This window comes from Toxotes jaculatrix, chromosome 14 (assembly GCF_017976425.1).
Source record: "Toxotes jaculatrix isolate fToxJac2 chromosome 14, fToxJac2.pri, whole genome shotgun sequence".
NCBI lineage: Eukaryota > Metazoa > Chordata > Actinopteri > Toxotidae > Toxotes > Toxotes jaculatrix.
The window spans coordinates 17,472,909-17,494,686 of record NC_054407.1 but is presented as its reverse complement, the minus strand read 5'-3'; the positions used below and the strand labels follow the sequence as shown (position 1 = coordinate 17,494,686).

The 21,778-nt window shown below is 39.6% G+C and overlaps 3 protein-coding genes across 4 annotated transcripts; 2 read left to right on the top strand and 1 right to left on the bottom strand.

Annotated features, from left to right (window-relative positions):
* The first annotated feature begins 9,960 nt into the window (after positions 1 to 9,960).
* Positions 9,961 to 11,676, top strand: LOC121193403 (ATP synthase subunit g, mitochondrial-like). The gene is made up of 3 exons (XM_041055662.1): positions 9,961 to 10,099; positions 10,393 to 10,553; positions 11,482 to 11,676. Exons 1-3 carry the CDS (start codon positions 10,048 to 10,050, stop codon positions 11,578 to 11,580), a joined length of 312 nt encoding a protein of 103 aa, XP_040911596.1. The 5' UTR covers positions 9,961 to 10,047; the 3' UTR covers positions 11,581 to 11,676.
* A 290-nt stretch (positions 11,677 to 11,966) lies between these two features.
* On the bottom strand, positions 11,967 to 13,808 carry ift22 (intraflagellar transport 22 homolog (Chlamydomonas)). Its single transcript, XM_041055661.1, has 5 exons — positions 13,545 to 13,808; positions 12,890 to 12,972; positions 12,539 to 12,625; positions 12,201 to 12,403; positions 11,967 to 12,115 (listed from the first exon to the last, which is right to left on the bottom strand). Exons 1-5 carry the CDS (start codon positions 13,581 to 13,583, stop codon positions 11,967 to 11,969), a joined length of 561 nt encoding a protein of 186 aa, XP_040911595.1. The 5' UTR covers positions 13,584 to 13,808.
* An 11-nt stretch (positions 13,809 to 13,819) lies between these two features.
* LOC121193401 (outer dense fiber protein 2-like) lies at positions 13,820 to 21,495 on the top strand. Of its 2 annotated transcripts, none has more exons than XM_041055660.1 (16): positions 13,820 to 14,061; positions 14,408 to 14,579; positions 14,705 to 14,828; positions 14,978 to 15,109; positions 15,289 to 15,363; positions 15,714 to 15,785; positions 15,890 to 16,006; positions 16,115 to 16,300; positions 16,412 to 16,521; positions 16,639 to 16,774; positions 17,045 to 17,155; positions 17,738 to 17,842; positions 18,985 to 19,085; positions 19,213 to 19,375; positions 19,819 to 19,944; positions 20,095 to 21,495. In XM_041055660.1, the coding sequence occupies exons 2-16, from the start codon at positions 14,416 to 14,418 to the stop codon at positions 20,266 to 20,268; spliced, it is 1,896 nt and encodes a 631-aa protein (XP_040911594.1). In that variant the 5' UTR covers positions 13,820 to 14,061; positions 14,408 to 14,415; the 3' UTR covers positions 20,269 to 21,495. The 2 variants fall into 2 exon arrangements, with proteins under 2 accessions (XP_040911594.1, XP_040911593.1); XM_041055659.1 differs by having other exon boundaries at positions 13,820 to 14,065.
* Positions 21,496 to 21,778: the final 283 nt, after the last annotated feature.

Below are 21,778 nucleotides of genomic sequence, written 5' to 3'. Positions count from 1 at the left end.
TCACATGTTGAGTTTGCCTCCTGTATGCTGTCTAGTCTGTCCTCTTTGCAGGTCTTCATAGTGGAAAGGAGGTCACGTGGCTCAGGTCCTGTCTATTGATGGAACCTGGAAGTTGACGTTCTCCTGGATCTTTTACTTTATATATGTTTACAGTCTATAATTTTCTCATCCTGATTGTCCATACTGTAAAGCTACTATGCGGGCTACTCTGTACACAGTAGAACTATTGCATGTCCTTCCTTGAAGAGCATGTGGGAGGAGGGAGGAGGGATGACTCCTCTATTACTCTTCTCTGTTTAAGGGTTTTTTGGGGGAGTTTATTCTTATCTGATTCAAGGTCCAAGGAAAGAGGATGTCGTATACTGTACTGATTGCAAAGGCCCTTTAGGGAGTTTGTGATTAGTGATATTAAGCTCTATAGATAAAAATCTGACTTGACATTTTATAGACCAAACACTTAATCTAGAATTGATACATAAAGTAATTGTTGGTTGTGGAAGGAAATTATTTACATCTAGCAGAAGTTTGGCTATTTGCATTATGACTACTACTGCTGCTGCTGCTGCTGCTGCTTATTGAGAAAAGTGTGGAAAATCCAACAAGTCCTCTGCATTGCTGATTAGTAAAACAGTAAGAGTGAGAGTAAAAGAACACATACACTGTCGTACTCTATCACTGTCAGACTGCGTTTTTGAAAGCATACTTTAGCTTCCTATCACTTTTTTATTTTATAACTCTGTGCCTCTGAACATGTAAAAAGGCATCTGGGCAAATCTGGAAGATTAAGTTCACTCTTGACCTGCCCAAAAAAATATGTATGAATATTTAGCGATTGGTGGAACATTTTGTTTCAATTAAAACCACATCTAATATACTTCAGAAAGTGCTTCAGTCTTATAGGAGGATATTTTTGGTCAGATTTGTGGCTGCCATCTTCACACCTTCATTGTCTGCCGCAAGAATACAATAATAATAATTTCCTTCTCTAATCAAAAAATTAAGCACTGCGTTAAGGTTGCTTTAAAAACCGCCCAAAGCATTGTTCCAGCCTGAATACTGAGCTCTGTTTATTATTTATAAAAATGAATCATTATGTAACAGCTTCTTTGGACAACACAGCACCTAGTGCTGGAGACTACCTCCTTGAATAAATCCTGTACTGCAGCTTATTGCTCAGACAAAGATTTCATTCAACAATGTGTCGTATTCTGTAGCAGAAAAAATAAATATGCGCATGAAATAGTAACTAAGAGTTTTGTGTTTCTGTGGAAAAAAAAAATAATTTTAGGGATAGATACATGATTAAAGTGATATAAATGTGATGTTTGACAGCTGTGATTAGGTTCCTGATGTTACATCTTAGCTACAAAAGATAAGGATATGAGAGATTTATTTGTCATCTGACCTCTTGTATCAGCACACAATAGCTTCACGTTAACGTGCACACAAACACATTTATAAACACACCTGCATGCACACAAACTGCACTCATATATTTTATCCCTCGGTTTTTCACAAGCAGCCTATATCCACTCCCACTGAATCGGTACTGCACCAAGATGATTCATGCCAGATATATTATTTTTATATATATATATGTGTGTGTGTGTGTCACACTAACCATTTAAAGTTAGACTGTAAAAATACTGCTATGATGTTGCACTGAAGGAGAAGCTAGTTTGCGTGACAACAAATCGTCTTCCCTATCCGAAAGAAACCACCAAGAAACAGCTGTGTGCGTGTGCGTGCGTGTGTGTGTGCGTGTGTGTGTGTGTGTGCATATGTTGATCGCAATTTCGTTCGATATGAAAATAAATCATTTAAAAGTTTGCGTCAGGCTTGTTTGTGACAGCCTCAAACCCAAACCATGCATGAGGGCTCAAATTTTGACAATTAGAGTAGACTCACACACAAATCCACAAATGACGCTTTACTGGTGCATTTCAGCAACCAAATGTGATTAAAGTGGCCAAAAACAGTCAAATATAAAACATGCTATCCCTGTTTCCTATATTTAACAAATAGATGAGGACAAACCTGATAAGACCAAGGTCATTCTGTAACAGTCTTCGGGTTTAGATTGAAATCCTTAGATATACAATCTGTCACATATGACATACTCATACTCAGAGACAGATTATAGCTTGGCTCTCTGACCTGAGTGGTTCTGTTTATGTGAAGTTTCGTCTTCTTAGCTCTGATAGCTGGGTGCAATGGCTTTGACCTTTGCAAGTTTTACTTGGTTGGTTGAAATGCTGACAGTTTAGAATTAAATGAGATTTTTCTGGTAGCTGCGGCTCTGTCCTGCAAACAGAAGGTCAGTGGTTTGATCCCTGGCTGCTGCAGTCTGCATGTCAAAGTGTCCTTGGGCAAGATGCTGAACCCAAAATTACTCCTGATGGTTGTACTATCAGTGTTTGAGTGTGTGTATGAATGTGTGTGTGTGTGTGAATGGGTGATTGGCATATAGTGTAAAGCGCTTTGAGTGGTCGATTAGACTAGAAAAGCACTATATAATTTTCTAGTCGATTAGACAAGACAAGCGATATACAAGTGCAGTCCATTTTCCATTTACCATTTATGGTCACAAGCTCGTGGTTCTTTCTGAAATGGGAAAGAATTATGAGAAAACAGTGTGCACATAATTCCTTTGGCCTTTGACTTCTTCATTCCCTACAAGCAAACACCAAGTTCAGCACAGAAAATGTAGGAGGAGGAGGGATGATTAAAAAAAATAAATAAATAAATAAAAATAAAAATAAAAATAAAAAACTCGCCTCAGGGAAACTTAAACTCAGTCCACAGGTGGATGCTGGGGTAAAGGTGGTGAATATGAAATTCAGAGTTTTTGAAATATTATATAAATAGCAGCAGCACTGGTAGCAGCAAGTAATTGCAAAAGCCATGACAAAAGCCATCGCATCCAGTGTTACAGTGATTTAAGTATATGAATAGCTTGTGTACAAGACAGCAGTTAGGTTTACATTCCTAAAAAGAATATATACCACTATTCTCAACAAAAAAAAAACTGTTTATAGCGAGTCCATAGGACCCTCTTCTCAAAACAATTCCAACGACCGAGGGGGAAATGCTCTGCAAAACCATTACAGGCACAGTATTTTACGTGAGAGGTCATATTTTACCAGTATCAACAATGTGAAAACATCACAGCTCGTGTGCCATAAGGAAAATGAGCTCAGTCACTACAAGTGAGTAATTCACAATAAATACCAATGCGCACTGCGAAGAGGTTGCTGATAGTGGCGTAAGAGCATAAATTAGAAGGCAGACAGACACCATGACATCACCCATATAGAGATCAACAGTAGAGCCAAAAAAAGGATGCAGAAATAGACGGCAGGATCAGCAACCTCATAACTGGTATTACCAAGCGCACAGACACTAGCATAGTGCATGATAAAACAAACAGGATACACCATAATGATGAGCAGTGTTCATCAGAGAGTCTAAAGTCCTTTAGAAAGAGGCACCATCATTCCAAATGTTCATCCAACGACAGGACAGGGAAACTCTGCCTTGCACAAACATGCATCGGAAGCTTCAAGTGCATGTTTCAGGCTTCAAATGAGTGTTTGTGGCCGGCAGTTCTTATGACCCATGGCCAGTAGGAGGGAGCGTACCACAAACACAATTATTTCTCTACAAAGTCATTCTAAAGCCACATCACTGGACTATTGGCAAAGAGAGCTAGCATATAAAATGCTAAACAATGACATTGGTTGGAGCAAGTGACTGAAGCAGTTACAGCAGAATTTTGAAGTTGCCAGTGCAACAGAAGGAAAGCAGAGAAAGAGAGTTGGTGAAGCAGATTTTAAAATAGAAGACTTTATTGCAAAGGGTGTGTTTGACGTACTGTCTGAATATAAGACAGTATGTTTTTCTGGGGGTTCTGTTTGTAAATCTAGGGGGAAAATGTTAAGCTAGTATTTATTCAACTCCTTTTATAGTGTGACTTTTTGACTTTGTCAGCCCTGAAAGTGTGCACAGCTGACTCAGACGTGTATAATGACAGGTCATGTAACGTGTTACATGGAGGAAATAAATTCCCACAAGTCTCCTGCAGTCTTTGCCAGCCAGAATGAATCACCTGTCAAGCAGCCAAAACATACCAGTGTCACAGAGTGTCAAGATGAGGAGCTCAAAAAGGCAGTCTGAAAAAATGTAACTGCCTGAGAAAATATCTCCAACCACTTCCAAGAATGTGGAGAGTGTTTATGTACATGACTAATAAACGGAAGGAATTAGCTGAAAAACACAAGCTACAAAGGTGTGTAGTCTAAAATGGAAGTTGTTTCATTTTCATAAGTGAAATTATTTTTCAAAGATGTAGTATCTCAGGGAAACTGTCTCAGCAAATAGTTTCTTATCTTCAAAAAGTGTTTTTCCAAAAACAGGTGTTTGAAGAGGGAGTTTACTGGTCTGTCATGTTTGTGTAACAGTGAGTTGTTTGCAGCTTGCACACTTCATTTAACTGTAATAGGACCACACAATACATTCTACATTATTAAGGTAGCAGCCATTCACCTCAGCCCACTGCAGTTCTGCAACATGTAGAGCCCATTTATACATGCATTTAAAATGGCAAAAATTAAGTCAGAAAATGCAGATCTGGAATATTTGCTGTTTGTGGTCTGTGTCCCGTTTCTAGCATCATCACACAGTATCACCAGTGTGTGCTGAAACAGTTTTCAGCTCAGTGTGAACCTCAAGTCTGAATGCATCTCTCCCACAGCAGGTGGCTCTTTCAGGCGAAAAGCACAGTGGCTGCTTTAAGTGGAAGAGTTCAGGTGCAATATCTTAGATAAGCTTTTGAGTTACACTTAGAAGGACGTATAGGACACTATTTCAAACAGAAGTACATAACTAAAGAAATCAAGAGCACAAAAATGCTCTTGAAAAGATAAAGAACAAATAGTAGTTTTGTGTATAGACGTCAAGTGATAATCAGACGCACATCGACATTTTGTTTAACAAAAAAAAAAAGAGTTAAATGCTAAATTTTTATTTTACTGTCATCTGTATTGGAACCACTAGAAATCTGTTTTTGTACCGAGACAAGCTCAATTTAAACTGACAGTAGACAGTATATGAATTATGTTGCTGACATATGATATAAAACATCAATTTAAAATGCAAAATTTGAAACACATCATACAAAAATATACTACGGTGACAACTGAGAAATGTCATCCACTGAGCAAAGCCACTACATGTCACTGAAGGAACAACTAATTGATTTGGACAGACCCTGTGTTTTTTTGTCCAGAATCTGTACAATATCTTGGATATAAAAACATGTAACTGAGGTGGCACTGTATTGTGACTACAGTTTAAAAAGTAAAAGTATGTACAGTGTACTACAGTAGAGCATCTGAAACTTGCCATAACAAATTTTTGGATGACTTGGGGGCAAGAAAATGGTATCAAAGGACGTAGAGATCTAGACGCATTCAATCTCGTTTCTAATGCATGTTTCTAGCAATTTTGTGACACGCGTGTGCCAAACACAGCTTACCTGACCGAGGTACTGTGTCATCCACTGTCTCTTTCTGACTCATCTAACTTTTCCTCATTTGAGTTTTATAGCTTTATGCCATTTGCAAATACACACAATAATCCTCATCTAAAGCTGCACAAGCAAAGATACCCACAGAGAAAATCTGCAAAGAAGATAAGCAAAATCTAACAGAGCGTATTTGAGACTGATTTTTATACAAGTTGGGAACTGCAGTTTTGTTTTGTTCTTATAAATTATCTACATGCAGTCTGGATATGTGGATGCACATACTGAACAGGGTCAGAAAGAGAATGAAAACAGCCAGCGAGAGAAAAAAAGATTAGAATAAAGATGATCATTTGAGAGAAGAGTCATGCAATCTGTTGTCCAAATTCTGAAAAAGCTACAAGTGAGATTAAAACAAATGACTTCATCACCTCAGTCTTGGCAATCAAGTTGACACTTCCCCACAGATCAGCACAGAGGACTGGATGATGTCCTTATTTGTCTCCATACCCCAGAGGGAGAAGACTGATTACTGGCCTGTACGATTGCTCTATCACCAAAAGTGTGTGTCTGTGTTGATTGCAGAGGCTGAGGTAGTGATGCCATTTGTTTTAATCTCATCTGCATTTACAAGCCGCTTTAGACCATGAAAGGCAAGATTTACTCAGTCACTGCAGCCTCCTTTCCTGTCTGTTTTTGTCTCCCTCTCTATGTATATTCATGTCTATTTCAGTTTGTTTCTATGACTCACTGTGTGAAACTAACATAAATCCTGAATGAGCATTATGCTGTCTGGTCACAGTGACACATTTTACCCCTTAAAACTGATTAAAAGAAAGTGTCAGCTAAAGGCCAGCAACTAGAAATTAACCGCTATTGTCTATTTTAATTTCTCGTGTATCCTACTGTTACCTTAAAGAAACAGGTTGACATTTAAAAATTTGCTTACAAGCATTAACTATAGAGCAGGACCTACTAGCTTAGCTTAGTATAAAGACTGGCTGTGGGAAACAGCTAGCTTGATGTTGTAATTTGTGCTCTGCATTACAGTAAATCAGTGACATTGTTTCACTGTTTAACCTTAATATTCCACCAAAAGTGACTCAGATATCCTCAAAGTTAGCTAAACATCCTCCCACACCATCTGACAAGATAACAAACCTGTAAATGTATTTTGCTTCTGCCTGTAAACAAGATTCTTTGAACAGCTATCACACTTACTCTGAATGAAATCTGAGATGACACTGAAATGGAAAATTGTTGATGCCTTTTGATGCCTTTTTTCCACTAAAAACATTTCCTCGTAATTCAGGCTGACACATTTGTTATTTTTGGAAACCGCGGCAATTTGAGCAGAGTTCAAAATAAAGTTCTGTGGGTTCCTGCACTGTTTGAATGTGCAAAATGAGTTCATAATGATGAAATCATCAAAGGCTCTGTGGGCCACAGGAGTTAAGAACTCCCCCATGGGGCAAGGCAAGGCAAATTTATCTATGTAGCAAATTCCATTACAGGTAAACTTGATGTGTTTTATATGAAGGTTAATACAACAACAAGTGACATGAGAATATAACAAAAAGTCCCAAAACATACAAAACTGACAACCATCAGCCCTCAAAAAGACATTTACAAGCCACACAATAATCCCAAAGGAAGGAGGGAATACAAAAAGAAAGACCTGTGCAACTTAAATACAACTACTGTTCAACCACAAAACTCAAAGGCAGCTCAGTGCACTCTTTTTTCAGCAAAGACAGTTTCCTGCTCTGTATCTCCCTGATTTGGTATTGCAAACTATTAGAGAGCACCCTCTAGTGATTTATTCCTTGGAAATCTAATTACACCACATGTCCACCACAGCAGGTGGTGCTTCTGCCTTGCATTCTGCATGAATTTGAAAAATAATGAGTACATCTTAGGAAGTTATTGTAGAACTTCTTCTAGAACTACTACTGAAAAACTCACAGCCATATGCAAACTATTTACATCCAATTTTCCTATATTGCTGGAAGACTAGGAGGCATTAATTACAGAATGTTCACATTTGTACGATATCTTAAAAATATTCAGTACTATGTTTAAAGCTTCGAGTCAATCAGATAGCACCATTAGCTGGGTTTTTTTTTTGTTTGGTTTTTTTCCTATGTGGGCCGCGGGATGAGTCACAGGAGAGTGAGTAATGAGTTAGTCATCCATGTGATGCACACAAACTACATGCACTGACTGTACACATATGGGAGACACAGTGTTTGGTTTGTACGCCTTTCTTTCTCTCAGTTTCACACAATGCACACATACACAACAAAATACAGATCATAATAACCCCTTTTGTTAGACCGTCTTTAGATCTTTGGGTCACTGAATGACATCCTTACAGCTTTCTAGTACTGGAAAAAAATACACCTTAGAGACATGCTCTTCAATAATGGGTTTCCTCTGTACATCAGAAACAATGGTTAAAGGGAAACACTGCAAACTAACACTCTGAGGGGGTCTTTATCTGTGGCCTTAATTTCCAACCACATACACTACACTGGTAACTTTAAAATCAAAATCCTTTCCAATTATTTAGGCCACTTTACTGATGCAGTTTGATTGATCTTCTCTTTTAATCCTAAAGTAAAAACTCTGCTGTTATCTTGTGCCTTTGATTAGTTGGTGTCTCTAAGGCACTTTTGCTTTGTTTTATTGGGTTTTTAAATATCACGCATTTCGTCTCCTGTGCAGCAGGAAATAATTGAAGGAGGTAACTGAAAACAATCATGGAAAGTAATAGGGCTTTTCTGAAAAATCACAAGATGGGACAAGGTAAAATCTAACTTTCCTTAACTGAAAATGTGTTAAAGATATTTAACTTACTTGAAATCTCCTGAACAGTCCCAAAGTGCATCCTCGCATGTTTTGTTGTCACCACTGCCTTCAGGTTGTGATTCAAATTCCAGGATCCTTGAAACAAATGAAAACAATTGCATGTGTTTTGTGTAACGTGTAAGTCGTACCCCTCAAGATATTTTGATATTGTACAGTGTTTCAAGGCAGGTTAGGGCTAATAATCTAATAATATTAGATTACTTTTACTTAAAATTTTAAATGTCCCCTCCAAGCATTCAATTAGATGACTAGCTCAACCCCCTACCACCACGACACACAGCATATAACAGAGATCATAATGTTGCTGCTGTGTTTTAAACATGACTGTCTCAGATAGAGAGGTTTTAGGTGGAGCTGCAGGGTTTGGTGGAGTTGAGGGGGGAAATTTATTTCTAGCCTATTATTTAACTGTGAAACAATCATTATTATTTCATATTAATAAAATATAGTAAAACGTTAAAAAAAACATTATGCTTATTATTGTCATTATTAATGATAATAATAATATATTAAAACGTTTAATATTTAATATTTACTGGCTTTCACCGCTGCCTCCTCCCACTATCCACTTACAGTTACAGCAGCACACAAACAGCAGCCGCTTACTGACGGAGCTGCTGTGTCCATGCAATGTCGAACTTTTTAAAGAGAAAAATGAGACGAAATAAAATTGTAGCCTAGTATTCCCGAAATAAACGGAACACATCGCAACAGCGTTCCTAACATTAGCTGCTCCGGTCCTCTGTCGGTATCAGCAGCGACCATAAATCGGCAATTAAGCCATAAGCCAGTGGCAAAATATGCTAATACATGCTAATTAGTGCAAACATCTAGGTAAAATAGTGAGAAATTTACTTACTGAAAAAACTGCAACACAGACTCCCTCGACGGTCGCTTAGTACAGTCTACACTACAAACAAGCCATATTGTCACAAAAACCTATCCGAACATTGGCAAACAAACACGGACACTGCAGCCCCTGTCAACCGCTGGAGTTAGCCGGAGGCCTCTGGATGTAGCCGCCTAGCCCAGCCGATGCTTTAGCAAAGGGCTAGCTGCCAATGCTTGTCTGTGGGGCTGTCGCTCAACGTAACCACGCCCTAATTTATGTAAGCATTTTAAGCCTAAATAACACAAAAACGGTTGACCAAAAACAATGTACCAGGCTGTAAATATGTTTTTTTAGGCTGTAGAGTTGGCTATTTTAACATGGAGGTCCATGGAGAATTGCTCACTTCTGGAGCCAGCCCCCAGCGGCAGCCGAGGAACTGCAGCTTTTTGAACGCGGAAGTGATCCTCACTGCTGAAACCTACAACATCCCCCTTGGGTCTTATTTAAGTTCAAACCGATCATCAATATGGGGAAGAAAGGTGGTTTAAGCGACTTTGAATGTGGCGTGGTTGTGGCATGTATAAATAAAACTGCCTTGCTTTGCCTCTTTAGCAAATCTGCTCTATGAAATAATGGACGCGACGTGATTTTTAACTCTATCTTAGCTTTCTGGTCCTTTTATTTTGAAAATACAACCTCTTCCTGGCATTTTTGAATACCTTGTATTTTGAAATCAACGACCCGGAAACTTTCTCTGGGAACTTTTCTTCTTCTTTCCTGTTTTTTTTTTTTTTTTCTGGTGTTCTGGCCAGTCGTTACAATGGCGCAGGCAGTACAGAAACTCGTTGCAAAAGTACCTACTTTAATCGGCGGTATGTTTTATTTTCCTTCTTTGGGCCAATTACAGACTGAGGTAGTGGAGCAAAACCTTTCAACACCAGCTAGGTCACATTGTTACAGCTTGTTAGCTGCTGCACAGCTTCAGTCTGACCTCTGTTAAGATAACCACAGGTGTAAATGCACGAATTGACCGCTGCAACAGGTTTTCTGTAAAGTCTTTCCTTTAGGTTGTTGTTGTTGTGGAAATACCTCGGTTGGCGTGTGGCTGTTCTGCTTATTAGCGAACGTATTTCCTGAGACGGTTTTGTGTTTGTATCACCCGCAGCCGCTGTCACATACTCCAAACCCCGACTTGCGACCTTCTGGCACTATGCCCGGGTGGAGCTCATCCCGCCGTCTCCGGCTGAGATCCCCAAAGCTATAGAGGCAGCTTCAGGCCTCATCAAGAGCTACCAATCAGGACGCCTGGGACAAACCACAGTAAAGGTGAGTCCTCACCAGTTTGACAACTGCTTGACTTTCATTGACCAGTGTTTGAACCCTGTGTTGCTAAGCCAACAACAGGTGAATGAACCTTGTTAGTGGCTTAATTCTACAAAATGCGCACTGTTTAAATTAGGAGCAGGTGTAATTTATAACGTGTTCTCACCTGTTGAAATGTGGAGGTGTTAAGGCCCAGAAAATGATCTTAAGTCATTTACAGCTAGCAGGATTAGCCAATTAATCATTCACTTGGGCTACAGGAAAATTAATAAACAATTCTGAATACTAATTAGTAGCTGAACTCATATCAAGCAAAAGTGCCAAACACTGACTGGTCCCAGCCTCTCCACTGATTCCACAAAACAACTGCTACAGCCTTGAAATCATTACTCAAATATAAAGAAGCATCATAAGGTCTTAATTTTGGTTGCTGCACACTGTATATAAACAGAAAGTTACTTTCCAGGAGGCAGTCATTATACTGACATAGTGCATGCCAGATACAGTGCATGGTTGGTCCCTTGGCTCAGATGTCCAGTCCTCAGTGTGTACACCAGTTGTACTGAGTTTATTTACATTGAGCTAAAATTAGTTAGTTCAATGGAAAATGAGTGGAAAACACACCAAGGAGATGAAACAGGTTATTTGTGCAAAGATGTGTGGCAGCAAAAGTTAAGAACTATACAAAATTCATACACAACAATAAAATACCTTAAACTGACCTGGATACATGAGGAGATAATTAGTGCGTGTGTGTATACAATCATAGTGCATGTTCTGTGACTGGTAGCGTGAAATTGTCTGCATGTAAAGGGACTGCTTTTTATTCTTTACAGTTAATCTTTTATGTTATATTGTCATGTCATCACAACTCTTCTTCTCAATACTTTTTAAAAAATATTTTTTATGACTGAAAGTGTTTATTTTGTAGGACGCCTTAAGGAATGGGCTCGTGACCACAGAGGTACTGATGTGGTTCTACATCGGAGAGTGCATTGGCAAAGGAGGCATTATTGGATACGACGTCTAAATATTGGACTTTTTTTTCCTGCCTTTGCACTTATAATTGTCACATTCTCAACAACCTGCACCAAGTTTTGAAATAAAAAGCAGTCTATAGTAAGAACTATGCTTTGTATCTCTTGAGAATTAAGTTCCAGAGTGAGAAAGGTTATATTTTATTCACAAAAGCTTTAATATTAACATGTAAGAAAAAAAACAACAAGAACATGTAACTGTAGGAAAATATTAAAGTCTGAAAGGGGTTTTGAGAGATTTATATACACCTGAATGACAGTAAAGATGTATAATTAATAACTTTAAAATGAGAAGTGTTCATGAATGTTACTTAAATAGAGATTACCAATGTGAACAAGATTTCCCTTCATTAAGTTGCATATTTTATAGGTTCCGGTGCTATGTAATGATTGACATCTCCTCTCGCTCCCGACTCTCTGACATTGTATTCACAACATTTCCCAAGTATCTGCAGAAAGCTTGCCTCACATCTTCTGGTTCTTCCTCCAGGTTGGAGTGAATAAGTGGCAGTCTGCTCAAATGTGAGGCTGCATCAAAAGGAGTGAACATGTTAGCTGAGAAATGGTAAAATAAAATCATACAACAGCAGTGGGGGGCCTGCAGTGGAATTACCTAAAGTCAAGCGTCCGTCTTCTACTCCGCTGCCAGGCTTGTGGTGAGCCATGAGTAAGCACTGATTGTCTTGCAAACCCTGAGAGGAGATGAACATCGAATACCATCTCTCTATTTCTTTGAGGTGACTTGGAACATCCGGATTAAAAATAATCACCACACCACTGGAGTCCTTCATGAGTGTAGGCCAGCATGATTCAAATCTGGATCAAGAGAATGAAGAAAAACAAAAACAATTATGGGAAGTAAAAAGGTTTTTCTTAAAAATCACAAGATGGGACAGGGTAAAATCTAGGCCTTTGTTAACTGAAAATGTGGTAATGACATTTATAACTTACTTGAAATCTCCTGAACAGTCCCACAGTTCGACCTCACATGTTTTGTTGTCACCACTGCCTTCGAGTTGTGATTCAAATTCCAGTATCCTTGAAACAAATGAAAACAATTGCATGTGTTTTGTATAACATGAGTAAGTCGTACCTCTCAAGATATTTTGATATTGTACAGTGTTTCAAGGCAGGTTAGGGCTAATAATCTAATAATATTAGATTACTTTTACTTTAAATTTTAAATGTCCCCTCCAAGCATTCAATTAGATGATGTTAATGCCATCATTTCACTGATTTATAAAGTTGGGTTAAAGTGTCTGAAACAGGTGTAAAGCAGTAAAGCTGACACACAGTTTGTACCTGACTCCCTGAGTAGGTCTGTATTCACCTCCAACATTTTCTGTTGTGTCTGAGAGAAAATTTGCAAGAACCGTTTTCCCACTCTGAAAGACAGACAGACCAGTTACAGCAAGAGAAAACTTTGACCCCATTTGAACGGTAAAGCAGAAGGACACACACAGGTGTAATTAATGAAGTTAATAAAGGCTTCATTGCAGTTAGGGGTCATTGTGTATCTAGTATGGCTTAATGGAATACCTAAAGGAAACACAGGCTTGACTGATGTTTTAAGTTTGGCTTGGACTTTTAATGCAATGACCAATTAAAATGTGGGCTGTGAAAAAGGTACATTACTACTTCTACTTAAGTCACTACTGTCAGAGGCTGCCGGGTTGGCTCAGATGGTAGAGCACGAGTCTCTCTCTCGGGGTCGTGGGTTTGAGCCCCACTCTGGGTGGCACCGCTTTCCATGGGCCCGCCATGTTATTTGTGTTTTTATTACACCAAAACATCGGTCTGTGAGGCTGCAGAGCATGGTCGGGGCTATTAGCTAAAGTTATATGTGCTCAACACATAAAAACTGTCTTACGCGTTCGGCGTTAACATTATCTTCTAGTTCCGTACATATGACAGTAGAAACAGACAACACTGCAGAGATAAAAAGTCATTTACTTACCTCACTGGGACCAATAAAGAGTAATTTTGCTTTGAACATTTTTACTCAACAGAAACCGAACATTAGCTGTCCAGCTAACTGACTGAAGAGGCCCTGGAACTGCGAAATTATGCCACCAAAACAAGTTAAATCACACTCGGTCAGTTTTAGCTTTAGAGTATGTGTCTGAAAAAAACCGATATTGTATTTTTGGTGTTTCACACAATGAAATGTTCAAAATGTTAATCTTTCAAACTTGATGCTGGTCGAGGACGCTCTGCCTGAGCTATAGTAGCGGTAAACTTCCTATTCGTTTCTATGGTTTCAGCCAGGCTCTTTGTTTTCTTTTGTTCATTGGCTGTTCTTAACTTAAATCAAATTTAGTCCCGCCTACTTGGCCGTGGGAAACAAATCAGCAGTGAGAAAGCAAGTCAGTGTCATGACGTTGCCTCAGTGCTAACCAATCCGGTTAGACCGTTTAAGAGGGGGCTCTTCAGTTTTGGGCCAGCGTTGTTCATAACCGACACAAGGCGAAAGCGTAAGTAAGTAATATTTACATTTTCAGTGGCATTGATTTGTGAGGGATTACAGGTTTTTAGTTACAATAAGCACAATGAAGATGTTAGTGGATTCGCATGGTAGAATGTTTGCTGTCTTTATTGTAGCGTACAGCTTAGCAGCCACTTAACCTAGTGCCGTCTGTCGCTATGGAGGAAGCTTAGGTAGCTTGCTTGACAACAAGTCTAACTGTCCGTCATAATAAACCGCAAACTGGGTTATATAGGGTAACGAAGCTAATTTTAAAAGTCACTTAGTGGAAACTAACTTCCTGCCCTCCTCACCGTGTTAAAACGAATTTATTCTGTATGTCATTGTGTCTGTAGTAAGAGGTATGTCTCCAGAGGATGATCTCCAGAGTCCCCCCCTTGGTTTCAGCTCTACCAGGGACGATGTCACTCTGAGTTGTGGTGATCTAGATAGCTCTCATGAGCTGGGCAGAAGGAGCAGGGCACGCAGCAGTCTCCAGACAAGAACCTCAGAGGCCGACATCAGTTGGTGAGGTGCTATGATGTATGGACGTTTGAACATAGCAGCCTAATCTGTGGGGCTAAACATCCACTCACCAGCAGCCACAGCCTAAGTGATTTAAATCATTTTCTTATCTTTTGTTTTTCTTGTAGCCATGGAGACTTTGCCAGGGGAAAGAGCCCTTTCCTGAAAACACTGATTGATGCAGAAGCGGCTGCCAACTCTGCAGCCATACAACTTGTGTCTTTTAAAGATGCAATGGAAGACGAATTTGCTGTACGGTTGTTGCAGCTTTGCACATATCAAATGGGTTCAAACATGGGCCTTTCGTGTGGGAAACCAGAATAGTTTACCTACATCAAACAAAGCTTTAATATTCATGACTCAGTAATGTAACTTATTTTTCTGTTTTGCTGTCATTTAAGGATTCCAGACGATCTTCCATAGATAAGCGCCGAATTGCAAGGCAGAGAGGGCTGTTGCTGGAGAAGTTGGAGGACTTTAGGCGAATAAATAAGTCTGTTCGACAGAAACTGAAACAGCTCCAGGAAGCCGAGGTTGGTTATAATACCCTCTACATTAAATATTTCTCAGGATAGTGAGCCATGGGTCGAGATTAATGGTGCACAGTAGTACTTTGGCTACTTTAAGTTAATAACAGCAAATGAAACGTGTGTAAAATGTTTTTTTCATTTTCCTTGTACTTATCCTAAATAACTCATGTCACTTTATACAGGCTGAAAGAATTGATGCCAACCATCAGATTGACATCTTACTGAAGAAGATCTCACAGGCTGAAAGTGAAAATGAGGTGAGTGTTTTGTTACATTTAACCAATGCTTCAAAGGAAGTACCTTTCTTTTTTTTAATGTAAGCAAATTAAGCTTTGTACTTAAGTTGTGGCAGCCTCCTTGAAGATTTAGTCTGTGAAAAAGGTTAATCTACTTATGTCAGGTTAATAGCTTATACTGTGTAGTGGTATGGATGGTTGAGTTGGTAAGAGCTGGTCAAATTAATGCTAAGGTCTGAGTTACCAGTACAGCCACAGTGGTACAAAATTGATGTGATATTTCAGACATAGATTTTTAGTGCATTAGCAAAAAAAAAAGCAAATTCTATTTCCTAATCATGTAGTGATGGTTGTCCTTTTTTCTCCTCAAGCATTTAAAAAGAGATTTGAGTGAGACAGAAAGAAGAGTTGAGGAGCTGATGGATCTGCGGAGAGAAGAGCAGGTAAGTACGGAGGAATATGGATGATGCAGATGTTCTTGCACACTAACAAATCATTGCAATCAATCATTGCATTGGATAGCACCTGTCCATGTTGGCCTTCACAGGAGAACATAAAGACTGCAGTTCACATGACCAAGTCTGTGGAGGCAACTCGCGCTCATCTGCAGGGGCAACTGCGCAACAAGGAAGCTGAAAACAATCGCCTGACTGCACACCTACGGGTATAAACACCTGAGTGCTTTATCAGCCAGCGTTTCTACAAACAGACAGCTTTAAAGAAAATGTGTAATATTACAAACATACTCTTGTGGATTTATGGTGTCTTCCAGACTCTGGAAAGAACCCTGACTGAGCAGAAGATGGAGATTGATGATCTGAAAGGCTCCATCACCTCTTTGACTGAGAAGGCAGCCCAGGACAAAGAATCTCTCAAGAAAGCCACTCGAGCACAGAAACTGAGAGCTGAGAGATTCGAAGCCGCCATTGAGAAATGCTATGCACAGTTGAGGGAAAAGGTATGAAGTAAATATATCTCTTATTTTAGTTTTTTTTTTAAATTCTCTTTTATATTAACGGTAATTTTAAAGTATCTGGCTTTGTGTTTCTTTCTCTCGGTGGGACGAAAGGATGCTCAGATAGTCAATGCCCGTTTAGAACGGGACTCCAGGAGACAGCAAAAGGAGCAGATGACAGATGAAAAAGACAAGCTTGTTGCTCATATAGAGTTACTGAAAAGGTTGGCCTTTTCTCTGTTAACACTCACTACCACTTTTAGTATGCTGTGGAAATCGATAACACACGTGTCAGCCAGCAGTTTTCACTGATGAATGTTAAATGTGCATCTCCATCAAAGTCAAATCGCAGACTTGACTGCGAGGCTGCAGGAGGAGAAGCAGGAGCTAACCGTGGCCAGTGAAACTCTGATGCAACGTGTTGAACAACTCAGCGCTGAAAATGGAGACCTCAACGTCAATAATGCAGCACTCAAGGTACAAGTTGCCAAACAGCTTGCACATGAGGAAAAAGGCATATATATAAACAGTGCATTAGTATGTTGTCCACAATATTCATACAGCCATTTGGTGTGAGGTTAAAGGTCAAGGGCCAGATGACACACAAACAACTCTTTAATGTTGTTAATTCTTGCTGGATCCACATGTTTCACCACCATCATATTCAATCATGGAAAAGTAGTCTGTCTCTGGTTTGCTGACTTTTGTTTCTGTTCCCACATTGATTTTGTGTTTGTGTGATCTCAGGCATCTGTGGCAGAGTTGGACCAGCAGCTGGCTGATTGTGAGTCTGCACTGGTAGAGGAGAAGGTCGTGTCTCAGGAGAGGAAGCATCAGGCCGAACAGTATAAAAATCAGGTGGGTTCATAAAAATAATCTCTGCAACTTAGCATACATTTTTTGTACCATATTTGATCCATCCATACACATAATAAATATTGATAGAAAGATAATTAACCTTATGCGTAGTATTGGCCGCAAATTGTGCCTTAAAAGAACATGTTTTTTTAGGTGCTATCCAGATGCAATTTCTGAATTGACACTTAGCAGATGAAAGCATTGGACATCTGGTCAAGAACACAAAGCAAAATACTAAATTTTATGATAAACCATTGTGCTGTTTTCACAGAGAACTAATCTTTTTATTCTCTCTTCTTATGCCATGAATTATTTATTTTTTGTGTTTTCTTAATACTGATTTCTATTTTCACTCTTTACTTGATCCTTGATGTTTTAAGTATTTCTTCTAGAAAACATTGTTTTGAAAAGTGGTTTACAAAGAGGAGAATAATCATAGTGAGTGAGTGAGTGAGTCCACTGTGAGTCTTTTATGATTGCCATATAAATTTAGTAAAGTTAATAAAGTTTGCAGCTTCCAGCTTCCCTATAGAAGGACACAGCGGGTTTGATTATACTGTTCTGGTTTTTTTTTTTTTTTAGGTTGCAGAACTTCAAGCTGAGATAGATGATCTGAGGATAAAATATGCAAAGATTTTACGAGAGACAGAGAAGGCATGTGATGGGAAAGATACAGAAGTTGAGAAGGTAACCCCTCCCTCTCCATATAAAGTTTTTTCCTATTTTCTATGAAAGTTTTGAACTGGTTTAATGTGCAAAAATCTTGATGTCTGCCAGCTTGTACATTTAACAATACATAACATTTTAGGTGGCTGATTTCTTTTTCTTTTCTAACAAATTCTAACAGTACTGTTGCACTTTTTCCAGTATGTGCGCCTCTGCAGCTCTGTTGCTCCTGCTGCAGAATGACCAGTCAGTGTGCTGTTCAGTTTTCTAGTTCTTTTTCAGCTGCATAACATTTGTTGCACCTCGACCTGCATGTGTTTGAACAACTTAAGAAACTTCCTTCAGTAATTCTGGAAAACAAAACACTTGGAACACTAACAACCACCAAAGCTCAGTCTGAGGAGGAAACTTGATATATTTTGCACGCTTAAAGGATTATATGCATCTCTGAGCCGTCAGGGTTTACTGTGAGAGGCGTGATTAGTTTTTAGGCTAATATTTTGTCTGTTCCCAACACTTCACTCCTTCTGCCATCCCCCCTTCTGGAGCCCAGGTGAGGCAGCAGCTGCAGGCGCGCGTGGAGGAACTGAAGGCTTACCCTGAGTTACTGAGCGCAGCTGAGCAGAGTCTCTTCGAGTGCCAGGAGAACCTGCGACGCTCAGAGAGGAAGTGCTCAGAAAAGTCAGAGTCCATTAGGCAACTGCAGGTTAAGGTGTGCAGCGTGAGATGTGGCGGACAGAGAATGTAAAATTCAGTCATTTTCCTACATGTGACCACTAGGCAGACGTACGACCCCATGTGTCTACTGGTGCATGTTGTTCTCTGGTCCTGCTTTGAGTTTGATGTCTGTAATTAAAAAAATAATCATCTGTGATTACAGTGGTTGATTACATTTAGATTATAACCATCTGTTGCTGCGTACCAATTAGTGAGTGTTTTGTGCTGTGTGTCCTTTTCAGTCACCCACATCAGCAGTGTTGAACTGGTATTTTGAAAACTGCCCATTTAGCGCTTGCAAGATTGTGGCAAATCGTGTCAAATGGGCCGTTATTTTATCCAGTTTTTGCATGTGATGTGAAATCCCCCTGTTTGTTCCATTCACTTGTAACCAATGCGCGTGATATAAAAATAGCAATTCTGAGTGTCACATTTTGCATTTACAGATGGAGAGTCAGACACAACTGCTGAAATCATCTGTGGAGATGAAAGAGTCCATTCATGAGGCCAATTTGCAACTACTGGAGAAAGTGAATTCTCTTCAAAAGTAAGACATCCGCTCACGTCTGTTTTCAAGTTGTCAGATGTTTCTGTTCCGCAGATTTAAACATAGAAATTGTTTAAGCCTTATCTTTTTTTAATGTGTGTATTCCATTGTTTGTGCGCGTTTATAGGCAGATGGACGAACTGCAGCAGGAGAACCTGGAGCTCGTACGGAGCCTCGCCGCTCAGGAGGAAGCTCTGAGCTACAGCAACCGGCAGCTGGATCAGCGCTCGTCAGAGTGCCATGCCCTCAGCCGGCAGCTGGAGGCAGCTTTAGCAGATGTTAAACAACAGGTACAGCTCAAAGACAGTCCAGTAATGTCTGAGTAAAAACTGACTATTAGTCATTGCCACTTATGGCTACCATATTGCTGCAAAAGGCCATCAGCTGACCAGGTACCTTCAATGCAAATATTTTTTAAGCATTGTCAACAAGGACAGGTGCAAATCAACCTTTTTAATTGTTATCAGCAGATTTTGAAGACCAACTACAACAATGTAAATATGCCAATCTGAGTGTTTTACAACAACATACCTTACAGTTTTAAACTTTAAGCAAACATATTTATGTGCCCATCTGTTCTGCCACTGTCTGTCACTGATTGATCCCATACAGCACAATCAAACCTGTGTTCCTGAAACCTTTTTTTGTGCCTTCCCAGTCTATGATACTATAGGTGTTTCCAGAAAAAGATCTTGTACACAGGACGTGACGTATGTCTTTTCCTCTTGTCCAGGTCAACAAGGTAAAAGACCAGGCTCTTTCCAGAGAAGAGGCCCTTCAGACCAAAATCCTTGAGCTGGAAGCAGAGAAGAGCAGAAGGGATAATGAGCTGAGGCTTCTTCGTCAGAGTAAGCTGACTGTGAGTATTCTGCTTTTCTCTAACATAAAGTTAAGTGTGTCATGGAGCAGGTATGGTCAGACTGTGCTGAGTTCATCCAAGATGCAAACTGAGATGCGCAGCTGTTAAGTAATGTCTGAGGAAAACCACTGTCTCTATCCAAATCTGTAGGCAGAGAGACAGTTTGAGGTGCGTCTGAAGGACCTGCAGCTCAGCCTGGACCAATCAGAGAGCCACAAACAGAGCATTCAGAACTATGTTGATTTCCTCAAAAATTCCTACAAGACCATGTTTGACGAGGGACTGCAAACTTCGAGTTTTGGATCATCATATTTTCTAAAATAATTAAGGACTCCTTAACTCAGTTTTAAATTTTGTATTTATTAATTTGTTTTTGTGTACTGTAATATTTATAAGGCCTATTTTTAAAAAAAGGGAAGGGAGGCAAGAATTTAAATCACTTTTAGAGGAAGTAAAAGCTCATTTTTTATAGCTCTGGGCTATCTTTAGATATCTACTTCTTCATTTAGCTGACAGTCTATTACCTTTTTTCCCCCTCAGGTGTCAGGGGAATCGGCTCCTGTTGTGAAAGGTTTCAATACCTGTTTTTATCTCATGTCCCGAGTCGCGTTACCTAATATTTTCACGTGTATGCAAATTTTGGATTGTGAACTCTTGGTGCTACTACATCTTTTTCCATTTGGGGGAAAAGTAACGTGCCACTAGGTGGGACTGTTTTGTTAGCCATCTTTTCTCCTCTGTCAAGTGGAGTCTTTTACCCACAGTATATTGTGCATTTGGTCAGCAGTCTTACCTCAGTCACTACTAAATGAGTTCTGTGAAACATACAGAATTCAATGCAAGTGTAAGACAAGGTCTATCTTTGTGCAGCTGGTTCCAGGTTGTCATATTTGAAGCCATGCGTACAGCTAATTATGACAACAGTTTTTAACCCATACAACTAGTGCTTTAAACCTAAGTATTATGTTGGTGCATATGCAGCCAGCCAAGTTTACCTCGTTTAAACCACATTTAACATGGTGCTCCATTTAAACATGAATATGCTCCAACTGCTCTCCAATTAAAATCATCATAATTCTTCTGCTGATGCATCTGATGGGAAATTTCACTGTTATTCTGCTTATGCTAAAAACCAGTTTGTGTGTGTTTTTGAATTTGTAGAAATCATAGGAAGGTGTGATGTAAATTGAATGTGTTTGCTTTGTGATTCTCAGCTGGACTGAGATGAATTAGGCTGAAAATCCATTGTTTAGCTGTCAGATGTGAAGCTTATGCCTTTAGGCTCGCAAACATAATTACTGAGATACATGCAACGCTGGGATATTTCCAAACCACTGATGCTGGTTTGCTCTCATGCTTTTGTAATGGAGGTTTTTACATTACTGAGGCTTAGGGGCACGGGAGGATACAGGTATCTGCTGCAGCACAGTTTACCAAAAAAAACCGAACTCTGTTTGTCTTGTACTCTATTTGGATTTTTGTTGTTGTCTCCTGTTGCTTGACTTGTGGTCATGCTGTATCTATGGTAATAAACTACCATCGTTCAAACCACTGCAAGGCTCTGGTGTGTCTTTGCAGCGGACGTATTCCCCCGGGTGAGCAACGCTCCTCTCAAGTTCTCAAAGACAAAGCTCTATTGTGTTCCTTGTCAGAGGATGGAACCATTTCATCTGTGTGTGCGTCAGTACCCCTGTTTTTCCTTCACTCTTGTTTTCAGTCTCCTGGTCTTGCCCGTTTACGTAACTGCTGATCATACTCTGGGAATTTGCTTTTCTCTGCTGTTTGCTGGAAAATAAGCTTACATGTGACTTCTGGCAATTTGGTTGGTATCACA

Coding starts and splice junctions, on each gene's coding strand:
- LOC121193403 (XM_041055662.1), top strand. CDS start 10,048: ATGGCGCAGGCAGTACAGAAACTCGTTGCAAAAGTACCTACTTTAATC. Junction 10,100..10,392: donor AGTACCTACTTTAATCGGCG/GTATGTTTTATT, acceptor TATCACCCGCAG/CCGCTGTCACATACTCCAAA. Junction 10,554..11,481: donor TGGGACAAACCACAGTAAAG/GTGAGTCCTCAC, acceptor TTTATTTTGTAG/GACGCCTTAAGGAATGGGCT.
- LOC121193401 (XM_041055660.1), top strand. CDS start 14,416: ATGTCTCCAGAGGATGATCTCCAGAGTCCCCCCCTTGGTTTCAGCTCT. Junction 17,156..17,737: donor CCGAACAGTATAAAAATCAG/GTGGGTTCATAA, acceptor TTTTTTTTTTAG/GTTGCAGAACTTCAAGCTGA. Junction 17,843..18,984: donor AAGATACAGAAGTTGAGAAG/GTAACCCCTCCC, acceptor TTGCATTTACAG/ATGGAGAGTCAGACACAACT.
- ift22 (XM_041055661.1), bottom strand. CDS start 13,583: ATGTTCAAAGCAAAATTACTCTTTATTGGTCCCAGTGAG. Junction 12,404..12,538: donor GACTGTTCAGGAGATTTCAA/GTAAGTTATAAA, acceptor CTCTTGATCCAG/ATTTGAATCATGCTGGCCTA. Junction 12,116..12,200: donor AGACGGACGCTTGACTTTAG/GTAATTCCACTG, acceptor CTTTTGATGCAG/CCTCACATTTGAGCAGACTG.